Source organism: Coregonus lavaretus, assembly GCF_964263955.1.
Source record: "Coregonus lavaretus genome assembly, chromosome: 21".
Classification (NCBI taxonomy): Eukaryota; Metazoa; Chordata; class Actinopteri; order Salmoniformes; family Salmonidae; genus Coregonus; species Coregonus lavaretus.
The window spans coordinates 4,074,668-4,099,255 of NC_140008.1; the positions used below are offsets into that span (position 1 = coordinate 4,074,668).

The 24,588-nt window shown below is 43.3% G+C and overlaps 1 protein-coding gene across 1 annotated transcript; it reads right to left on the reverse strand.

Moving 5' to 3' along the window:
• Positions 1-24,323, reverse strand: LOC311148701 (zinc-binding protein A33-like; the record flags this gene model as incomplete). Its single annotated transcript, XM_084185680.1, has 8 exons — positions 1-575; positions 1,543-1,661; positions 7,078-7,100; positions 7,288-7,476; positions 14,806-15,130; positions 21,340-21,402; positions 22,006-22,215; positions 24,130-24,323. 8 exons carry the CDS (start codon positions 24,321-24,323, stop codon positions 1-3), a joined length of 1,698 nt encoding a protein of 565 aa, XP_084041806.1.
• Between the last annotated feature and the right edge of the window lie 265 nt (positions 24,324-24,588).

Here is a 24,588-nt window from a genome sequence, read left to right on the forward strand (position 1 = left end):
TTATGGTATTTTGATCTGGTCCAGTACCTCTACAGCTATAGTCAGGGGACAGATGGTCAGTGGACTGGAGGTGTTTCCCTCCTCATACATCCCAGGAGAAAAATAAGGAAAGATCCTCTCAGTGAACTTCTCTCTGAACATGTGTATCAGCGTTGAGTCCACTGCGTTCAGAAACAGCACCTTCCCTCGGTCGTAGTCCAGCTCCACAGTGATCCTCCACGGCTTCCTCTCTCTCTTCACCGCCAGGCGCATCCGCGGGCACGTCTGGGCCCAGTACGTCTCCCCGTTACACAACCCGATTACCCAGAATCCCTCAGCAGGGTTGAGGAAGATGGCGGACTTGCGTTTGATGGACTCTCGGGCAACTCCGATGTACCAGTCCCTGCTCTGGCCCACCTCTACGGTCCAGCTGTGTCTTCCAGAGGTGAACCCTGTAGCTCCCAGGACCGAGATGCGGCTAGCGAGGCGCTCGGGGTTGTCTGGCAGGCGTTTCTTACTGCTGTACCTCACACTGCTGAACTCCTCAGAGAAGCTGAGGTTGGACTGGGCTGTGTTGGGATCCAGCGTTATGGGGACTGGAAGGAGGAGAAACATCTATCACTACAGCGTATGCTAATTGGTAGAGCAGAAGGAGTATGCTAATTGGTATAGCAGAAGGAGTGTGTTAATTGGTAGAGCAGAAAGAGTGTGTTAATTGGTATAGCAGAAGGAGTGTGTTAATTGGTAGAGCAGAAGGAGTGTGTTAATTGGTAGAGCAGAAGGAGTGTGTTAATTGGTAGAGCAGAAGGAGTGTGTTAACTAGTAGAGCAGAAGGAGTGTGTTAATTGGTAGAGCAGAAGGAGTGTGTTAATTGGTAGAGCAGAAGGAGTGTGTTAATTGGTAGAGCAGAAGGAGTGTGTTAATTGGTAGAGCAGAAGGAGTGTGTTCATTGGTAGAGCAGAAGGAGTGTGTTCATTGGTAGAGCAGAAGGAGTGTGTTAATTGGTAGAGCAGAATGAGTATGCTAATTGGTATAGCAGTGGGAGTGTGGTAATTGGTAGAACAGAAGGAGTGTGTTAATTGGTAGAGCAGAAGGAGTGTGTTAATTGGTAGAGCAGAAGGAGTGTGTTAATTGGTATAGCAGAAGGAGTGTGTTAATTGGTAGAGCAGAAGGAGTGTGTTAATTGGTAGAGCAGAATGAGTATGCTAATTGGTAGAGCAGAAGGAGTGTGTTAATTGGTAGAGCAGAAGGAGTGTGTTAATTGGTAGAGCAGAAGGAGTGTGTTAATTGGTATAGCAGCATACAGATATATTCATTTCATTTCTTGGCAATGGGAATCCGAAAACATGTTTTGAATGTCTGACTGAATGTCTGACTGAATGTCTGAGGTCTATATCAACAGGTTGCACAAACATGCATTTTGTTTATGTATAAGGACACTTTCTCTACTTGATCAAAATGGTAGTCTGTCGCGTGGGAGATTTGGTTCTGGATGCCAAAGTTATCTAAATCGTTTTTGGAATTTGTACGAATGGCTGCGAAGAATATGTAGCCTATACTCACCCTTCTGGACAATGTCTGCCATCTTCTTCCAGATTTCAAACTTGAGTGATCCCAGATGTTTGGCAGCGTCTATCAGGATTCCTCTGATACACTCTGGCTCTCCCAGGGGGCATTTGGTCCTGGAACATGATGGATTTATCATCAATAAGGTTTCAATAAAAAACTTGCTTTAGTTAGTAATAGTAGGTAGTAATAGTAGGTAGTAATACTAGTAATATGTGTTAGAAATTGTAGGTGGTAATAGTAGTGATAGTAGGTAGTAATAGTAGTAATAGTACGTAGTAATATTAATATTAGGTAGTAATAATAGTAGGTAGTAATAGTAGATAGTAATAGTAGTAATAGTAGGTAGTAATAGTAGGTAGTGATAGTAGGTAAGAGTAATAGTAGGTAGTAATAGTAGGTAGTAAGAGTAGTAATAGTAGGTAGTAATAGTAGTAATAGTAGGTAGTGATAGTAAGTAGTAATAGTAGTAATAGTATTAGTAGGTAGTAATAGTAGTACTCATAGGCAGTAATAGTAGGCAGTAATAGTAGGTAGTAGTATTAGTAGGTAGTAATAGTAGGTAGTAATAGTAGGCAGTAATAGTAGTAATCATAGGCAGTAATAGTAGGTAGTAATAGTAAGTAGTAATAGTAGTAATAGTAGTTAGTAATAGTAAGTAGTAATAGTAGTAATAGTAGTTAGTAATAGTAGGTAGTAATAGTAGGTAGTAATAGTAGGTAGTAATAGTAGGTAGTAATAGTAGTACTCATAGGCAGTAATAGTAGGCAGTAATAGTAGTAATAGTAGGCAGTAATAGTAGTAATAGTAGGTAGTGATAGTATGTAGTGATAGTAGGTATATATAGTAGGTAGTAATAGTAGTAATCATAGGCAGTAATAGTAGGTAGTAATAGTAGTAATAGTAGGTAGTAATAGTAAGTAGTAATAGTAGTAATAGTATTAGTAGGTAGTAATAGTAGTACTCATAGGCAGTAATAGTAGGCAGTAATATTAGGTAGTAGTATTAGTAGGTAGTAATAGTAGGCAGTAATATTGGGTAGTAATAGTAGTAATAGTAGTAACTGTAGGTAGTAGGAGTAGGTAATAGTAGGTAGTAATATTAGGCAGTTATAGTAGGGAGAAATAGTAGGTAGTAATAGTAGTAATAGTAGGCTTTAATAGTATGTATTAATAGTAGGTAGTAATATGAAGCAGTAGTAATAGTAGGTAGTAATAGTAGGTAGTAATAGTAGGTAGTAATAGTAGTAATAGTAGGTAGTGATAGTAGGTATTAATAGTAGTCATAATAGGTAGTAATAGTTGTGATATTAGATATTAATAGTAGGTAGTAATAGTAGTAATAGTAGGTAGTAATAGTAGTGATAGTAGGTATTAATAGTAGTAATAGTACGTAGTAATATTAGGTAGTAATAATAGTAATAGTAGGTAGTAATAGTAGATAGTAATAGTAGGTAGTAATAGTAGGTAGTGATAGTAGGTAGTAGTAATAGTAGGTAGTAATATTAGATAGTAATAGTAGTAATAGTAGGTAGTAATAGTAGGTAGTGATAGTAGGTAGTAAGAGTAGTAATAGTAGGTAGTAATAGTAGTAATAGTAGGTAGTGATAGTAGGTAGTAATAGTAGGTAGTAATAGTAGGTAGTGATAGTAGGTAGTGATAATAGGTAGATATAGTAGGTAGTAATAGTAGGTAGTAGTATTAGTAGGTAGTAATAGTAGGTAGTAATAGTAGGCAGTAATATTGGGTAGTAGTAGTAGTAATAGTAGTAACTGTAGGTAGTAAGAGTAGGTAATAGTAGGTAGTAATATGAGGTAGTTATAGTAGGGAGTAATAGTAGTAATCGTAGGGAGTAATAGTAGGTAGTAATAGTAGTAATAGTAGGTAGTAATAGTAGGCTTTAATAGTAGGTATTAATAGTAGGTAGTAATATGAAGTAGTAGTAATAGTAGGTAGTAATAGTAGTAATAGTAGGTAGTAATAGTAGGCAGTAATAGTAGGTATTAATAGTAGGTAGTAATATGAAGTAGTAGTAATAGTATGTAGTAATAGTATGTAGTAATAGTAGTGTCACGCCCTGGCTCTGGGGACTCTTATATGTTGAGCCAGGGTGTTAGTTTCTATGTTAGTGTTCTATGTTCATGTTCTAGTTCATGTATTTCTATGTTGGCCGGGGTGGTTCCCAATTAGAGGCAGCTGTGGCTTGTTGTCTCTGATTGGGAACCATACTTAGGCAGCCTGTTTTGCACTTGTCATTTGTGGGATCTTTGTTCCGGAGAGGTTTGTGTTGTGTTAACCTTAGGACTTCACGTATCGTTTTGTTGTTTTGTTGTTCGTGTTTAAAGTACTCATTAAAAGATGTACGCATATCACGCTGTGCCTTGGTCCGTTGCTTACGACGATTGTGACAAAATATCCCACCAATTAAGGACCAAGCAGCGTGTCCAGGAGCAAACGCCGGAGGTAACGCTAGTGGATGTCCTCCTCGGTTGGGGGAAGATCACCGAGGAGGAGGCCGTCCGCTACCGGAGGGCGATGAGGGAGGATGTCCAGGCAGGAGAGGAGAAGCGGCGCCAACCGGGTCGTCGTCGGACAGGCGAGAGGCAACCCCAATAAAAAAATTTGGGGGGGCACACGGCATGGACGACGGGGCTGCTGGAGGAGTTTGTGGACTAGGAGAGGAGGCCACCAGGTTACGGGGGCCATTGGTCAGGAGGGAGAAGGAGAGTGTGGAGGCACGGCGAGAGGAACTGAGTAGGCAGCAGAGGGAGCGGAGGTTTATGAGGAAACCCAGTCCCGCTCCTCGCACCAAGCAAGTGGTGAGTGTCACCAGTCCGGTCCGGCCCGTTCCTGATTCCCGCACAAGGCCAGTGGTGTGTGATCCCAGCCCGGTCCGGCCCGTTCTAGCTCCCCGCACCAAGCCTGTGGTGCGCGTCGTCAGCCCGGTCCGGCCTGTTCCTGCTCCCCGCACCAAGCCAGTGGTGCGCTTCGTCAGCCCTGTTTGGCCCGTCCCTGCTCCCCGCACCAAGCCTGTGGTGCGCGTCGTCAGCCCGGTCCGGCCTGTTCCTGCTCCCCGCACCAAGCCAGTGGTGCGCGTCGTCAGCCCGGTCCGGCCCATCCCTGCTCCCCGCATCAAGACAGTGGTGCGCGTCGCCAGCCCGGTCCGGCCGGTTCCTGCTCCCCGCACCAAGCCTGTGGTGCACGTCGCCAGCCCGGCCCGGCCCGGCATGTTCCTGCTCCCCGCACCAAGCCAGTGGTGCGTGTCGTCAGTCCGGCACAGCCCGTGCCTGTTCCACCGGTGCCTGGTCAGGTACCAGTCAGCTGCTCCACACCGGAGCCTAAGCAATCCGCTCCACCGATGTCCAGTCCAGCTCCAGCCAGCGGGACCAGACCAGGGGCGCTACGGGGGGGTAGCTAGAGAGTGGTGGTCACGCCCGGAGCCGGATCCGCCTCCGAGGCGGAATGCCCACCCGGCCCCTCCCCTGTTGGGTTTAGTTGGCGCGGTCGCAGTCCGCGCCTTTGGGGGGGGGTACTGTCACGCCCTGGCTCTGGGGACTCTTATATGTTGAGCCAGGGTGTTAGTTTCTATGTTAGTGTTCTATGTTCTAGTTCATGTGTTTCTATGTTGGCCGGGGTGGTTCCCAATCAGAGGCAGCTGTGGCTTGTTGTCTCTGATTGGGAACCATACTTAGGCAGCCTGTTTTGCACTTGTCATTTGTGGGATCTTGTTCCGGAGAGGTTTGTGTTTGTTAACCTTAGGACTTCACGTATCGTTTTGTTGTTTTGTTGTTCGTGTTTAAAGTACTCATTAAAAGATGTACGCATATCACGCTGTGCCTTGGTCCGTTGCTTACGACGATCGTGACAAGTAGTAATAGTAGGTATTAATAGTAGGTAGTAATATGAAGTAGTAGTAATATTAGGTAGTAATAGTAGTAAGTAGGTAGTAATAGTAGATAGTAATAATAGGTAGTAATAGTAGGTAGTAACATTAGGTAGTAATAGTAGTAGTAGTAGGTAGTAATAGTAGTAATAGTAGGTAGTAATATTAGGTAGTAAGAGTAGGTAGTAATAGTAGGTAGTAATTGTAGTAATAGTAAGTATTAGTATTAGTAGGTAGTATTAGTAGGTAGGAGTAGTAGTAATAGTAGGTAATGTTAGTCATAGTATGTAGTAATAGTAGGTAATAATCGTAGGTAGTAATAGTAGTAGGTAGTAAAAGAAGGTATTAATATTAGTAATAGTAGGTAGTAATAGTAGGTAGTAATAGTATGTACCAATAGTATTTAGTAATAATAGGTAGTAATCGTACGAGGAAGTAGTAGGTAGTAATAGTAGGTAGTAATATTAGTAATAGCAGGTAGCAATAGTAATTGTAGGTAGTGGTAGGTAGTAATAGTAGGTAGTAATAGTAGGTAGTAATGGTAGTAATAGTAAGGGAATTGGAAGCGGGGATACCTTGTCAGTTGTACAACTGAATGCATTAAACTGAAATGTGTCTTCCGCATTTAACCCAACCCCTCTGAATCATAGATATTTTAGTTGGTAGTAATAGTAGTTAATAATAGTAGGTAGTAATAATAGGTAGTAAAAGTTGGTAGTAGTAGTATGTAGTAATATTAGATAGTAATAGTAGGTATAATAGTAGTAAAAGTAGGTAGTAATATTAGGTAGTAATAGTAGTAATAGTAGGTAGTAGTAGTAGTAGTAGTAGTAGTAGTAGTAGTAGTAGTAGTGGTAGTGGTAGTGGTAGTAGTGGTAGTAGTAGTAGTAGTAGTAGTAGTAGTAGTAGTAGTAGTGGTAGTGGTAGTAGTGGTAGTAGTAGCATTTGTAGTAATAGTAGGTAGTAATAGTAGTAATAGTAGTTAGTAATAGTAGGTAGTAGTATTAGTAGTAGTAGTAGTAGTAGTGGTAGTGGTAGTAGTGGTAGTAGTAGCATTTGTAGTAATAGTAGGTAGTAATAGTAGGTAATAGTAGTAGGTAGTAATAGTAGGTAGTAGTAGTAGTGGTAGTAGTAGTAGTAGTAGTAGTGGTACTAGTAGTAGTAGTGGTAATAGTAGTAGCAGTTGTAGTAATAGTAGGTAGTAATAGTGGTAATAGTAGTTAGTAATAGTAGTAATATTAGTTAGTCATATTATTTAGTAATAGTAGGTAGTAATAGTAGGTAGTAATAGTAGGTAGTAATAGTAGTCATATTAAGGGAAACGGGGATACCTTGTCAGTTGTACAACTGAATGCATCAAACTGAAATGTGTCTTCTGATTTAACCCAACCCCTCTGAATCATAGAGATTTTAATAGGTAGTAATAGTAGTTAATAATAGTAGGTAGTAAAAGTAGGAAGCAGTAGCAGGTAGTAATAGTAGGTAGTAATAGTAGGTATTAATAGTAGTAATAGTAGGTAGTAATAGTGGTAATAGTAGGTAGTAATAGTAGGTAGTAGTAGTATGTAGTAATATTAGATAGTAATAGTAGGTAGTAGTAGTATTTGTATTTATTAGGGATCCCTTCCCCCACCATAGGCCTATACATACCTGCTTTTTGTTTTCTTGTAGTCCTAGAGAGGTAGAGTAAAACAATGTGATGTTATTGAATAGAGTCATATTAATAATAAATCACTTTATTGACAAAATGTTGAATACGTGTAAGTCATCCTGTATGAATTGACCATTTAATTTGTTAATTTATTTAGGATTAGATACCTGTAAAAACTTCACGTCATCCGCTTGTATAGCCGTCTGTACTTCACCGATGGCGTCTGTGAGGGCAGCGATCCTCTCCTTGATGTACTCCAGCTTGATACACATCACCTGAGTGTTCGTCTCCTCTTCCTGTCTCAGCTTGGCCACTCTGTTCTTCTCCTCCTCCCTCAAGATCTGGTGGAAGCTCTCAAACTCCTCCTTCATCTGTCGCTCCGTCTGGTCCGCCTGGCTCTGCAGTTAATCAGATTGATTCGTTGAGTGATTCATTGATAGTGTATGTATTTAGCTCACTAACTAATTCGAAAAGCTTACTGAAGTCGTCCATCTGTTCTGAGAAAAAAAAAAGCTGATTCCTTAACACGCTAGGGAACTACTGTAGCAAACAAAACTTACCTTTATGTAATATTTGGTTTCTTCCCAATCCTCTTTAGTCTTGTTGAGTATTTTCAGGTGTTTCTGCAATGAATCAAGCTTGGCTGAGACCTCTATCTGAAATAATTATATAAAAAAATAACATTTATCCCAAACTCTTGACCATAACGTAAATAAACCGTCCATTGCTTGCATAACCTAGTGCCACAAACACACAAACAAACACACACGCACGCACGCACGCACGCACGCACGCAGGCACGCACGCACGCACGCACGCACGCACACACACACACACACACACACACACACACACACACACACACACACACACACACACACACACACACACACACACACACACACACACACACACACACACACACACACACACACACACACACACACACACACACACACACACACACAATCAAAAGATTGAGCTGCAGTGGATAGCGGACGTTTTACAGGCTTCTGACCAATTTTGCTATTTTGTGTGTTTTTTAGTGCTGATCTTAATTTTTTTTGTAGATAATGTTTCCGCCATCGTTTCCTATGACCGAAATGAGCTCTGGACGTTCTGCTTACTCCAGACCAGGGTAAAACTAAGGGGGGAGGGGTGTGTCTATTTGTTAACAGCAGCTGGTGTGTGTCTCTAATATGAAGGAAGTCTCTGAGTTCTGCTCACCTGAACTAGAGTATCTCATGATAAGCTGTAGACCATACTATTTACCAAGAGAGTTTTCATCTATATTTTTCGTAGCTGTCTATTTACCACCACAAACCGACACTGGTACTAAGACCACACTCAACGAGCTGTATAGGGCCATAAGCAAACAGGAAAACGCTCATCCAGAGACGGTGCTCCTAGTGGCCGGTGATTTGAATGCAGGAAAACAGAAATCTGTTTTACCAACTTCTTTCCAGCATTTCACCTGTGAAACTAGAGGCGACAAAACTCTAGATCACCTTTACTCCACACACAGAAACGCGTACAAAGCTCTCCCTCACCCTCCATTTGGCAAATATGACCATAACTCTATCCTCCTGATTTCTGCTTACAAGCAAAAACTCAAACAGGAAGTACCAGTGATGCGCTCAATACGGAAGTGGTCAGATGAAGCTGATGCTAAGCTACAGGACTGTTTGCACAAACTGGAATATGTTCCGGGATTCAATCAATAACATTGAGGAGTTTACCACATCAGTCACCGGCTTCATTAATAAGTGCATCCACAACAACGTTCCCACAGTAACCGTACATAACAGTGTACGGTCAAAGTATTCAGACCCCATGACTTTTTCCACATTTTGTTACGTTACAGCCTTATTCTAAAATTGATTAAATTGCTTTTTTCCCTCATCAATCTACACATAATACTCCATAATGACAATGTGAAAGCAGTTTTATAGATATTTTTGTAGTATTCAGACCCTTTATTCAGTACTTTGTTGAAGCACCTTTGGCAGCGATTACAGCCTAGAGTCTTACATTTTACATTTTAGTCATTTAGCAGACGCTCTTATCCAGAGCGACTTACAGTTAGTGAGTGCATACATTATTTTTCATACTGGCCCCCCGTGGGAATCGAACCCACAACCCTGGCATTGCAAACGCCATGCTCTACCAACTGCGCTACATCCCTGCCGGCCATTCCCTCCCCTACCCTGGACGACGCTGGGCCAATTGTGCGCCGCCCCATGGGTCTCCCAGTCGCGGCCGGCTACGACAGAGCCTGGTTCGAACCAGGATCTCTAGTGGCACAGCTAGCACTGCGATGCAGTGCCTTAGACCACTGCACCACTCGGGTATGATGCTACAAGCTTGGTACACCTGTATTTAGGGAGTTTCTCCCATTCTTCTCTGCAGATCCTCTCAAGCTCTGTCAGGTTGGATGGGGAGCTTCTCTGAACAGCTATTTTTAGGTCTCTCCAGAGATGTTTGATCGGGTTCAAGTCTGGGCTCTGGCTGGGCGCTTCAAGGACATTCAGAGACTTGTCCCGAAGCCACTCCTGCGTTGTCTTGGCTGTGTGCTTAGGGTCGTTGTCCTGTTGGAAGGTGAACCTTCACCCCAGTCTGAGGTCCTGAGCACTCTGGAGCAGGTTTTTATCAAGGATCTCTATGTACTTTGCTCCGTTCATCTTTCCCTCAATCCTGAGTAGTCTCCCAGTCCCTGCCGCTGAAAAACATACATACATACATATACATATACGTCATTTAGCAGACGCTCTTATCCAGAGCGACTTACATGAGCAATTAGGGTTAAGTGCCTTGCTCAAGGGCACATCGGCAGATTTTTCACCTAGTCGGCTCGGGGATTAGAACCAGCGACCTTTCGATAACTGGCACAACGCTCTTAACCACTAAGCTACCTGCCATCCCCACAGCATGATCCTGCCACCACCATGCTTCACCGTAGGGATGGTGCCAGGTTTCCTCCAGACGTGACGCTTGGCATTCAGGCCAAAGAGTTCAATCTTGGTTTCATCAGACCAGAGAATCTTGTTTCTCATGGTCTGAGAGTCCTTTAGGTGCCTTTTGGCAAACTCCAAGCGGGCTGTCATGTGCCTTTACTGAGGAGTGGCTACCGTCTGGCCACTCTACCATAAAGGCCTGATTGGTGGAGTGCTGCAGAGATGGTTGTCCTTCTGGAAGGTTCTCCCATCTCCACAGTCAAATTCTGGAGCTCTGTCAGAGTGACCATCGGGTTCTTGGTCACCTCCCTGACCAAGGCCCTTCTCCCCCGATTGCTCAGTTTGGCCAGGCGGCCAACTCTAGGAAGAGTCTTGTTGGTTCCAAACTTCTTCCATTTAAGAATGATGGAGGCCACTGTGTTCTTGGGGACCTTCAATGCTGGAGAAATTGTTTGGTACCCTTCCCCAGATCTGTGCCTCGACACAATCCTGTTTCGGAGCTCTACGGACAATTCCTTTGACCTCATGGCTTGGTTTATGCTCTGACATGCACCGTCAACTGTGGGACCTTATATAGACAGGTGTGTGTCTTTCCAAATCATGTCCAATCAATTGAATTTAGCACAGGTGGACTCCAATCAAGCTGTAGAAACATCTCAAGGATGATCAACGGAAACAGGATGCACCTGAGCTCAATTTCGAGTCTCATAGCAAAGGGTCTGAATACTTATGTAAGTGTGATATTTCTGTTTTTTATTTTTAATACATTTGCTAAAATTTCTAAAAACCTGTTTTCACTTTGTCATTATGGGGTATTGTGTGTAGATTGATGAGGAACAAAATACTATTTAATCCATTTTAGAATAAGGGCTGTAACGTAACAAAATGTGGTGCCAACAACTTTTCCCTCAACGTCAGCAAGACAAAGGAGCTGATCGTGGACTACAGGAAACGGAGGGCAGAGCACGCCGCCATCCACATTGATGAGGCTGTAGTGGAGAGGCTCGAGACCTTCAAGTTTCTCGGTGGAAATAACATGGTCCAAACACACCAAGACAGTCGTGAAGAGGGCACGACAACGCCTCTTCCCCCTCAGGAGGCTGAGAAGATTTGGCATCGGCCCTCAGATCTGCCAAGTTCTACAGCTGCACCACTGAGAGCATCTTGACTGGCTGCATCACCGCCTGGTATCTGACTACAGAGGGTAGTGCGTACGGCCCAGTACATCATGGGGCCAAGCTTCCTGCCATCCAGGACCTCTATACCAGGCGGTGTCAGAGGGTAGTGCGTACGGCCCAGTACATCATGGGGCCAAGCTTCCTGCCATCCAGGACCTCTATACCAGGCGGTGTCAGAGGGTAGTGCGTACGGCCCAGTACATCATGGGGCCAAGCTTCCTGCCATCCAGGACCTCTATACCAGGCGGTCTCAGAGGAAGACCCTCAAATTTTCAGACTCCAGCACATGGACTCGGTACTGGTACTGGTGTATATAGCCATGTTATGACCTAATACTCCTGTATATAGCCATGTTATTACCTGGTACTCCCTGTATATAGCCATGTTATTACCTGGTACTTCCTGTATATAGCCATGTTATTACCTGGTACTCCGTGTATATAGCCATGTTATTACCTGGTACCCCGTGTATATAGCCATGTTATTACCTGGTACTCCCTGTATATAGCCATGTTATTACCTGGTACTTCCTGTATATAGCCATGTTATTACCTGGTACTCCCTGTATATAGCCATGTTATTACCTGGTACTTCCTGTATATAGCCATGTTATTACCTGGTACTCCGTGTATATAGCCATGTTATTACCTGGTACCCCGTGTATATAGCCATGTTATTACCTGGTACCCATGGACAGTAGTGTAAAGTACTTCAGTAAAAATACTTTGAAGTACTACCTAAGTAGTTTTTTTGGGTATCTGTACTTTACTATTAATATTTTTAACTACTTTTACTTTTACTTCACTACATTCCTAAAGAAAATAATGTACTTTTTACTTTATACATTTTCCCTGACACCCAAAAGTACTAAATTTTGAATGCTTAGCAGGACGGGAAAATGGTCCAATTCACGCAATTATCAACAGAACATCCCTGCTGATCCCTACTGCCTCTGATCTGGTGGACTCACTAAACACACGCTTCGTTTGTAAATTATATCTGAATGTTTGAGTGTGCCCCTGGCTATCTGTGCACCTTTTTTTTTTAAACAAGAAAATGGTACTATCGGGTTTGCTTAATATAAGGAATTTGAAATGATTTATACTTTTACTTTTACTTTTGATACTTAAGTATATATTAGCAAATACATTTACTTTTGATACATAGTTGAAGTCGGAAGTTTACATACACCTTAGCCAAATACATTTAAACTCTGTTTTTCACAATTAATAATAGTAGAGAGAATGAATTTATTTAAGCTTTTATTTCTTTCATCACATTCCCAGTGGGTCATACACTCAATTAGTATTTGGTAGCATTGCCTTTAAATTGTTTAACTTGGGTCAAACGTTTCGGGTAGCCTTCCACAAGCTTCCCACAATAAGTTGGGTGAATTTTGGCCCATTCCTCCTGACAGAGCTGGTGTAACTGAGTCAGGTTTGTAGGCCTCCTTGCTCGCACACGCTTTTTCAGTTCTGCCCACATATTTTCTATAGGATTGAGGTCAGGGCTTTGTGACGGCCACTCCAATACCTTTACTTTGTTGTCCTTAAGCCATTTTGCCACAACTTTGGAAGTATGCTTGGGGTCATTGTCCATTTGGAAGAGCCATTTGCGACCAAGTTTTAACTTCCTGACTGATGTCTTGAGATGTTGCTTCAATATATCCACGTAATTTTCCTTCCTCATGATGCCATCTATTTTGTGAAGTGCACCAGTCCCTCCTGCAGCAAAGCACCCCCACAGCATGATGCTGCTACCCCCGTGCTTCACGGTTGGGATGGTGTTATTCGGCTTGCAAGCATCCCCCTTTTTCCTCCAAACACAACAATGGTCATTATGGCCAAACAGTTCTATTTTTGTTTCATCAGACCAGAGGACATTTCTCCAAAAAGTACGATCTTTATCCCCATGTGCAGTTGCAAACCGTAGTCTGGCTTTTTTATGGCGGTTTTGGAGCAGTGGCTTTTTCCTTGCTAAGCGGCCTTTCAGGTTATGTCGATATAGGACTCATTTTACTGTGGATATAGATACGTTTGTACCTGCTTCCTCCAGCATCTTCACAAGGTCCTTTGCTGTTGTTCTGGGATTGATTTGCACTTTTCGCACCAAAGTATGTTAATCTCTAGGAGACAGAACGCGTCTCCTTCCTGAGCGGTATGACGGCTGCGTGGTCCCATGGTGTTTATACTTGCGTACTATTGTTTGTACAGATGAACGTGGTACCTTCAGGCGTTTGGAAATTGCTCTTGACTTGTGGAGGTCTACCATTTTTTTTCTGAGGTCTTGGCTGATTTCTTTTGATTTTCCCATGATGTCAAGCAAAGAGGCACTGAGTTTGAAGGTAGGCCTTGAAATACATCCACAGGTACAACTCCAACTGACTCAAATTATGTCACGCCCTGGCCTTGAGAGGCCGGTTGTCTTTAGTTGGTTTGGTCAGGGCGTGAGGATCTATGTTAGAATTTCTGTGTTTAGGTTATAGTTTTCCTATTTCTATGTCTGGCCGGGTATGATTCCCAATCAGAGGCAGCTGTCGCTCATTGTCTCTGATTGGGGATCATACTTAAGTAGCCTGTTTTCCTACTTTAGTTGTGGGATCTTGTTCCTGTTAGTCTGGTATGTGTATAGCCATTTGGACTTCACGTTACGTTGTTTCTTGTTTTGTTGAATGTTTATTTAGTTAATGAACATGTACGCTTTTCACGCTGCACCTTGGTCCGACCCGTCTCTCAACGTTCGTGACAAATTATGTCAATTAGCCTATCAGAAGCTTCTAAAGCCATGACATCATTTTCTGGAATTTTCCAAGCTGTTTAAAGGCACAGTCAACTTAGTGTATGTAAACTTCTGACCCACTGGAATTGTGATACAGTGAATTATAAGTGAAATAATCTGTCTGTAAACAATTGTTGGGAAAATTACTTGTGTCATGCACAAAGCAGATGTCCTAACCAACTTTCCAAAACTATAGTTTGTTAACAAGAAATGTGTGTAGTGGTTGAAAAACGAGTTTTAATGACTCCAACCTAAGTGTATGTAAACTTCCGACTTCAACTCTAAGTATATTTTAAACCAAATACTTTTAGACTTTTACTCAAGTAGAATACTTTTACTTCAGTAATCTTCTATGAAGGTATCTTTACTTTTACTCAAGTATGACAATTGGGTACTTTTTCCACCACTACCCCATGGACTCGGTACTGGTACTGGTAATATGTTATGGTAGTTATGCATTATTCTTTCTCCTATGTCTCTATGTGTCTCTCTGCATTGTGGGGGAAGGGCCCGTCAGTAAGCATTTCACTGTTATTCTACACCTGTTGTTTACCAAGCATGTGACAAATACTATTTTGATTTGATACACACCAGTGGAGGCTGCTGAGGGGAGGACGGCTCATAATAATGGCTGGAACGGAGCCAATAGAATGGTATCAAACCCATGAAAAACCTGGTTTCCATGTGTTTGATTCCCATTCCATTGACTCCGTTCCAGCCATTATTATGAGCCGTACTCCCCTCAGCGGCCTTCACTGGTAGACAGACACACACACCAGTCTAAATTGCTCTGTAATATTTCAGACGTCCGTCTCACCTTTCTCTCAAGGGCAGCCTCCTCTACGGGGTAGCACGCATGTACTCTGTGCTGTTTAGACGCCTGACAGACGACACAAATGGGCTCCTCGTCGTCGCGACAGAATAACTTCAGCTTCTCGTTGTGAAGAAGGCACTCTCCCCCTGGTCGTGCCCTGCTCTCTGTAAACCTGTCGGCTGCTATCTTCAGGACCAGGTTGATGGGAGGCCTCGCTGAGGGCGACGCGGTCTGACACACGGGGCATTCTCTGCCTCCTTTCCATTCCCACAGCTTCTGTAAACACTCCTTGCAGGAGTTATGGCCACATTTCAGAAGGACGGGGTGGCTGAACACCTCACAACACACCGGACAAAGAAGGTCCTGCTCAGAGAGTGAAGCTAGTCTTACTGGTTTTGCTGTCATTTGATTCTAGTGATCATGCAACCTTACTACCCTAGAATAAAGAGATTATATTCTAGATTCGGTTCCTGCAACCTCACCTCTCTAACAACTAAATGTTTTGTGATCTCAGTGATGTTGGTGTAAACCTTTGTCAATGCTGACAGACTAGCTGGACCTGTTTAGTTCAAGTTCAGAGCAAATTGATTGGATGTAGAGTATCACTTCCTCATTGCTAGTGAATTGGTCCTTACCGTAACTAACCATCAGGTGGAAAGGGTTGTTGCAACCACACTGCCTGGAGTGGAGTGAGTCATGACATTTACTGTATGTCCACGTTTAGTTTGTTCTTCCTGAAACCTGTCTATAGGATGTACCTGTTTTAGACAGCTTGTTCTCACATGCTTAAAAGGGGGTCAATAGTGTAGAGAAATCACTGTGGTCAATACAGCTTGAGAACATTGTTTTTTATTTGATCATAGAAGGTACGCATGTATGTAGAGGTAGATGGTATGATGTCTGTCCACTTGGTACTTGAGGTGGGAGTTTCACCAAAAAAATATCTATGTTAGAGACTGTCTAACATTGAACGATTCTTATCAGCGAGGAGTATCATGTTATGATGTTTGGTGAAATTCCCTAAACACGATGTATTGCTAAAGGGGATATATTACGTGGACCGTGTTTTTTGCTGCATGAATGTGGTTGAGAGGGGCAAGGCTCGGAGAAAGACAATCCGAGGTAGTTTACTTTAAACCGTTGACAGAACAATGATCTGTATCGTTACCAGCAATAGCAAACAGGACATTAGGCTTAGCTAGACAATCATATTCAGATGTGAGGAGATTATTATCTGAACTTTTAACACCAACTAGGTAAAAGGTCAAACGTTCAAACAAAGTTATCTTCAACCATGTTATCTCTAGCTACAGTGTTAATATCTCAAAATGGGGTTTGTTATAAATGTAACAAAATCATAACAAGAATAAACACAATCGTTTTATAATTGTTTTATAATATTCAATATTATAATAAACATTGGGTTTTTGGAGGGGGAAAAAACCAGCTAATCATTATGTTGAAAGGGATGATTGTTGAGCCATTTGGGACAATGTGTATACTGGTTGCGCATGCTGTAGCAACGTTAGCTTGTCTTCTGAGTAAATATATTCCTTACACATGAAACATAGTTATGATCAAAAACGATAAATTATACAAAACCCAGTTAGGGTTAGTTAGGGTTGTTGATCACATGATGTTGTAGGCTAATGAATGTGCTTTATACTTCTCACAATATGCTGAAATTAATTGGAAATGTTTGGATAAATGATGACAAAAATATTGATATTAATAAATAAATAAAAAGTCATACAGTGTGACTTTCGATAATCAAAACCCATTTGTGTATTGATCAAAGTATTATTTACTTGTTCTGCTTTGCAAAGAAAACATGCAATAACTACCCACATGGTGTAATAACTACCCACATGGTGTAATAACTACCCACATGGTGTAATAACTACTCACATGGTGTAATAACTACCCACATGGTGTTATAACTACCCACATGGTGTAATAACTACTCACATGGTGTAATAACTACCCACATGGTGTTATAACTACCCACACGGTGTAATAACTACCCACATGGTGTAATAACTACCCACACGGTGTAATAACTACCCGCATGGTGGAATAACTAACCACATGGTGTAATAACTACCCACACGGTGTAATAACTACCCACACGGTGTAATAACTACCCACATGGTGTAATAACTACCCACATGGTGTAATAACTACTCACATGGTGTAATAACTACCCGCATGGTGTAATAACTACCCACACGGTGTAATAACTACCCGCATGGTGTAATAACTACCCCGCATGGTGTAATAACTACCCACATGGTGTAATAACTACCCACATGGTGTAATAACGACCCACATGGTGTTATAACTACCCGCATGGTGTAATAACTACCCACACGGTGTAATAGCTACCCGCATGGTGTAATAACTACCCCGCATGGTGTAATAACTACCCACATGGTGTAATAACTACCCGCATGGTGTAATAACTACCCACATGGTGTAATAACTACCCACACGGTGTAATAACTACCCACACGGTGTAATAACTACCCCGCATGGTGTAATAACTACCCACATGGTGTAATAACTACCCGCATGGTGTAATAACTACCCACATGGTGTAATAACTACCCTCATGGTGTAATAACTACCCAAATTGTGTAATAACTACCCACATGGTGTAATAACTACCCACATGGTGTAATAACGACCCACATGGTGTAATAACTACCCACATGGTGTAATAACTACCCACATGGTGTTATAACTACCCACATGGTGTTACTGCTAATAAACAGTAGAATCAATCAGATTTTGAAATGTCAAAACACTTTCACAGAAATAAATGAGAATAATTAATATCTTTGCAATTTATTATTATCCAATATGCAAATGATTGGTCAGACAAGATTGTTTCCCAATAATAGATAGTTTCCCTGTACCAGTTCATTTGAAGGGTACCTAAGGACTTCATAACCCATACATAACCCATACATAACCCATACATAACCCATTAATAACCCACACATTACCCATTCATAACCCATTCATAACCACACATAACCCATTCATAACCCATACATAACCCATGCATAACCCATTCATAACCCATACATAACCCATTCATAACCCATTCATAACCCATATATAACCCATTCATAACCCATTCATAACCCATTCATAACCGCAGTACATTATCATTTTATAAATTGTCTTATTTCAACAACCGTAAGTTGAAATCTGCAGTATAAGCGACAGTGTCGTGTCATAACGGACTTGCTGTAGTTGGCATATACATTTATGAAATGTTCATGTGCTGTGTTATGTATAGGTTATGAATGTGTTATGAAGTCCCTATGTAGGTACCTCTCCAAAACTCTTGAGCGTGCCGTCTTTAGCCAACTAAGAGCGTCTGCTAAATGACGTAAATGTACCTTTTCAAATAAAGTGTTACCAGTTTCTCTTTCTCAAAAATCTTTTTGATTTAAATTGCAACAAACTCTCTGTTAACGTTATAGACTCAAAATAAACATCTACTTGTACTTCTCCAGGAATGAACGCTCGATAGGAATAGGAATTGATTCAAAATAATAAATAAGACAATGCGTGGTAAAACGGCTCCTTGGTCACCCTCGGGTGAATGCTAACTTTTTTAGCATTGATGTCAATGGGAGACGAAGTGAAAAATTATGTCAATTTAAGTGGAAGTTAAGATTCACCCCTTAGAATAAGGGAAAGCTAAATCAAACAAATGAACAAGTACATCACAACCATTCTATCCGCACCATTGTCTTTTGATGGTTATTATAAATCCTCTATTCTGGAACCAAGATCATAGTAAAAGTGGTATGTTCTTTACACAGATGTGACAATTTACATGTTCACTGAGAACTCCTGATGAATAGCTTGTCCAGAAATAATAGCATCTCAACATAAATAATCCATATTAGAAAACTTATAGCTGGTCATTTTACCTTCTTTTCCTTTCGATGGGCATATTTTTATAGATAGTCTGGTCAAATCTGAACAAAATCACAGTGATTTCACTGAACCCTCCAAAAATGTATGTTTAACACAACGTTCAATGACATGCTTACAGTGAATCTTCCAGCACACCATAACCAAAGTAAACGTGACGTCAGTGATTCCCAGCCGGTGTGTGTGCCTTGAGGAACTCTCTCTCTGTGTGCAGCTGAACTTTTCCTAATCTTCATCAACAGATTTAACACACTTCTAAACGTGACCTGTCTAATGCACATGGACTTTTGACTTGGGGAGCACTAGTGGCGGTCAGATAATACATTAAATGTCACATGGTTTCATCTGTATGGTTGTTTCAAGTCCAGTGCGCTCAGGCTGTTACATTTGGTATCCAGTGGCGGCTCCTGAAAAAATTCTCAGGGGGGGCAATTTTTCTGATGATTTAGGTGACCTACACACATTTAAAAAAAGATATGTCCAGCAACAACATGAAGACAGGGGCAGCATATAAGTCAATACTGATATACACATTACTTGCTTCAAAAAGGCCTCATGGTTGAATTGGAAATATGTGCACCTGAGCATAATTCACAACAAGCAAGCAGGAGCTTTTGATAGAGGCTACTGAAAACATTGATGCAAGTTATTGGTAATAGGAAATGTTTATACACTTCCATATTCTGCCCTCTTGTATAGATTTGTGAAAATGAACAGTGATAGACATTTTGCCTGAAAACAGAATTTGAAAATAATTTCTAGAAAAGGTAAACACAGCTATCTGTATGGCTTTGTAAAAATGAACAACCATATTCTGGCCAATTGTATAGATTTGTAAATATGAACAACCATATTCTGGCCAATTGTATAGATTTGTAAAAAAAAAAAGTTTCTTTTTTTTTAATGAAAAATAACTATTTTAAACAACATCAACTGTGAACTGATTTGGGCGTGTGTGTGTTAAAGAGACAGACAGGGAGGGACAAAGAGAGAGAGAGGCTACATTACTTGTACTGAAACTGTTCTCTTCTCTCTTTCAATGCAGCAAAGCGGTCAATGACTTTCTCATTGAAATCAGGCATAAAATTCAGCTGATGCACATAGCAATGCACGTAATGGGCATTCTTGAAATGCTCACGTACCTTTTGCTGCACTCCAGCCTTCTCTCCCCTCATCACACTGGCTCCATCGTAAGCTTGCGCAATGAGTTTGACTCTCAGTTTCAGTCTCTCCAAAAGCACACTGGCGATTGAGACTGAGGTTGATTCCGAGATGGGAAGGAACTCAAAAAAGCGCTCCTGCACTCTGTGGTTGCTATCTATGTACCTCAGCACCAGCTGTGTATGTGTAGAAACGTCCGTGGTCTCGTCAGCTTGGATAGCTACGAAGTTCGCCGACTTCACCTCCTCCACAATATGTTCCCTCATGACCGCTAGCATACACTCCAGTAGCTCGTTTTGAATGGTCTTTGATGTGAACTTCTTTCAAAGAGACAATCGAGTTGCACTGAACGCTATAGCCATCTTGATAGTAGTACGTGAATTGATTGACGCTGCTACCCGCTCTTTTCTTAGTTACGTTCATGGTTATGTTACGTATGACGAAAGCGCGTAAGTGCAAGCCCTCAGAAACCCATAGAGATTGTATTGAAAGCTCTGATATTTGAAAAAAAAAGATTTTACATGAGAGGCTATGAGAGACTTCTGGGCGATTTTCAACCTGACTGAAATCGCCCCAAAACGGGCGGGGCCATTTGAAGCACGACTTTAGCCTGATTGGACATTTAGTGGCAGATCAGACGTCTAGATTAGAACACTGATAACTACTGTTGCCGTGATATAATTGATTAGAAAAAAAATCCCTTGCTTTTCCCGTTTGGCAGTGCGTCGCCCATATCGCCCTAATGAACACACCGCCCCTGTTGGTATCGTTTGAGGGGCGCGCATCACAAGCAAAGTCATTTGCATCATTCTACCTTATCTGTGTAAACCAGTCTGACTAGGCTTTGTATTTCTTCTTATTATAATTTTTTTTTATTTTACCTTTATTTAACTAGGCAAGTCAGTTAAAAACACATTCTTATTTACAATGACGGCCTACACCGGCCAAACCCAGGCGACGCTGGGCCAATTGTGCGCCTCCCTGTGGGACTCTCAATCACGGACGGTTGTGATACAGCCTGGAATCGAACCAGGGGGTCTGTAGTGACGCCTCAAGCACTGAGATGCAGCGCCTTAGACCGCTGCGCCATGTCTCTGGGTTTACCACAGCCTCTGCCATAGAAACAAACAGAGCATGGCTTTGTGTCTGTGGTTGCTGCTTTACAATGCAGAAAAACCACTGGTCTGCTACCCGAACCGGTAGCTGGAGAAAAATACAAAATAAAGGACAAAATCTGGTGCAGATTCGCGGGACGCTCTTAAAGGGGTACACACAAACTACCGGTAGTCTGTCCTTGTCCGAAAAAGGAGTGACTGAGGTCAGGGGAATCCCATTGACATGATGTAGTGTCCTGGTTCCAGGCAGGCACCTTGCCTCCTACTGCACCCTAGTAGCCTCCTTCCCTCATACCATCACACAAACCAAGGCTTCATGGAGGAACGGACACATTTGGAGCAGCCCTTGGAACCGTTGTTCTGCGGACACCTGAGAGGAAAGAAGAAGAAGAAGAAGAAGAAGAAGAAGAAGAAGAAGAAGAAGAAGAAGAAGAAGAAGGAGAAGAAGAAGAAGAAGAAGACGGCTGAATTGATAAATATAACCCTGGTAACTGACCCATGTAAAATCCTACACTCTGGGAACTGACCCATGTAGACTTCATATGTTTTACAAGTGTTCCCTCACCAATTCTACCTCTGGATATGAAAGATGTTGAGCAAAAGGTGAGAGCCTAGTAAAAAAAACATGAACTGATTCACACCCCAAAAAGTTTGTAGAGGTGCTGACTGACTGTACACTGTATAAAGAAAAAGAAAAATATTCTCTATATGCTCCCAACTATTTAATGGGTAAACCAAATAACCAACGTTTCGGCAACACAATGCCTTCTTCCTACCGGAGTAGATGTGAGAGCAGGGCAGGGCATATATGTAGTCATAACATGTAGACTACATAACATGTAGTATGTAGATGGGTCAGCTACTGGAGGTGGAAGATGTGAGAGCAGGGCAGAGCCTGCAGTTGCTGATTCTTCTCTCCTATGGACTCCACAGTACATCTCCAGCTCCTCCACACACCGCAGGAACTCTTCACCACCTCAGCTCCTCCTGACTCTCCTTACCGCGGTAGATCCCCTCGCTGAGACAGGGCACCTTTAGACTGCACAGCTCCCCTCGCTGAGACAGGGCACCTTTAGACTGCACAGCTCCCCTCGCTGAGACAGTGCAGCTGTCAACACAGACTGGACATAGCTGACTGTCCTTACCGCGGTAGATCCCCTCGCTGAGACAGGGCACCTTTAGACTGCACAGCTAACAGACAGGGAGGAGAGGTAGAGTCAACACAGACTGGACATAGCTGACTCTCCTTACCGCAGAAGAGAACACAAGAAACAACACAGTAAGATCCCTTCCTGCGGACAGGACACCTCCTGCGGACAGGACACCTCCTGCGGACAGGACACCTCCTGCAGACAGGACACCTCCTGCAGACAGGACACCTCCTGCAGACAGGACACCTCCACCCCTTCCCCCTGCCCCCTGTCCCCTGTATCCTGTCCCCTGTCCCCTGTTTCCTGTCCCCTGTTTCCTGTCCCCTGTATCCTGTCCCCTGTCCCCTTTCCCCTGCCCCCTGTCCCCTGTATACTGTCCCCTGTCCCCTGTCCCCTGTCCCCTGTTTCCTGTCCCCTGTATCCTGTCCCCTGTCCCCTTTCCCCTGCCCCCTGTCCCCTGTATCCTGTCCCCTGTCCCCTGTCCCCTGTTTCCTGTCCCCTGTATCCTGTCCCCTGTCCCCTTTCCCCTGTATCCTGTCCCCTGTCCCCTTTCCCCTGCCCCCTGTCCCCTGTATCCTGTCCCCTGTATCCTGTCCCCTGTTTCCTGTCCCCTGTATCATGTCCCCTGTCCCCTTTCCCCTGCCCCCTGTATCCTGTCCCCTGCCCCCTGTATCCTGTCCCCTGTATCCTGTCCCCTGTATCATGTCCCCTGTCCCCTTTCCCCTGTCCCCTGTATCCTGTCCCCTGTATCCTGTCCCCTGTATCCTGTCTCCTGTCCCCTGCCCCCTGTATCCTGCCCCCTGTATCCTGTCCCCTGTATCCTGTCCCCTGTATCATGTCCCCTGCCCCCTGTCCCCTGTATCCTGTCCCCTGTATCATGTCCCCTGCCCCCTGTCCCCTGTATCCTGTCCCCTGTATCCTGTCCCCTGTATCATGTCCCCTGTCCCCTTTCCCCTGTCCCCTGTATCCTGTCCCCTGTATCCTGTCCCCTGTATCCTGTCTCCTGTCCCCTGCCTCCTGTATCCTGTCCCCTGCCCCCTGTATCCTGTCCCCTGTATCCTGTCCCCTGTATCATGTCCCCTGCCCCCTGTCCCCTGTATCCTGTCCCCTGTATCCTGTCTCCTGTCCCTTGTCCCCTTTATCCTATCCCCTGTATCATGTCCCCTGTATCCTGTCCCCTGTATCCTGTCCCTTGTATCATGTCCCCTGTATCCTGTCCCCTGTATCCTGTATCATGTCCCCTGTATCCTGTCCCCTGTATCCTGTATCATGTATCCTGTATCCTGTATCCTGTATCCTGTCCCCTGCCCCCTGTCCCCTGTATCATGTATCCTGTATCCTGTCCCCTGTATCCTTTCCCCTGTATTCTGTCCCCTGTCCTATGTATCATGTCCCCTGTCCCCTGTATCATGTACCCTGTCCCCTGTATCCTGTCCCCTGTATCCTGTCTCCTGTATCCTGTCCCCTGTATCCTGTCTCCTGTATCCTGTCCCCTGTATCCTGTCCCCTGTCCTATGTATCATGTCCCCTGTCCCCTGTATCATGTCCCCTGTCCCCTGTATCCTGTCCCCTGTCACCTGTATCATGTCCCCTGTCCCCTGTCCCCTGTATCCTGCGGAAGCCACACATTAACCCCCTGATGCTCCTCAAGATTCATCTTAGATAACACCATAGAAATGGAATGTGCTACAGTCATATTGTCTTGGTCTGAGGGGCTTGGTCCATTCTGGTCTATTTCTATGGATAACCCCAGGAGGAAAGGTTTGATACAACACCATGTTGAAATACTGCAATGGAATAGGTAGAGAATGTATCTCTATCACTCTATGCCCTGGCATCCACCATGATGACACGTTAAATGAATGACAACATTGATGTGTAATCACAACCATCAGTGGGCCTTGTATTCTACTTCAACATGGCTAGTGAACTTGACTCCGTCTTACCTTGAGCATGTCTTTATACTTCCCCATCTCCGAGTGGGCGGTGATGAGACAGCCCCAGCACTCTGAACTTCCCCCCGGGGGTCCGAGGTCTCCTCCAGCACCTTGGTCCAGAGATGCAGGGCTTTGTCAGTCTGGTTGGCCTGGTACAGCTTTAAGCCTTTCTCTATCTGCTGCTTGGTTCGGTTCTGACCCATCTCTGCTACTAGGAGGTGGCCTCATAAAAATATTCATCAGTTTAGTGGAGGACCGAGAAAGTAGATCCTTGCCCATGCACAGTGGGTTACGTTAAGAAAGTAGATCCTTGCCCATGCACAGTGGGTTATGTTAAGAAAGTAGATCCTTGCCCATGCACAGTGGGTTACGTTAAGAAAGTAGATCCTTGCCCATGCACAGTGGGTTATGTTAAGAAAGTAGATCCTTGCCCATGCACAGTGAGTTACATTTCCAAAGATCCGGTGG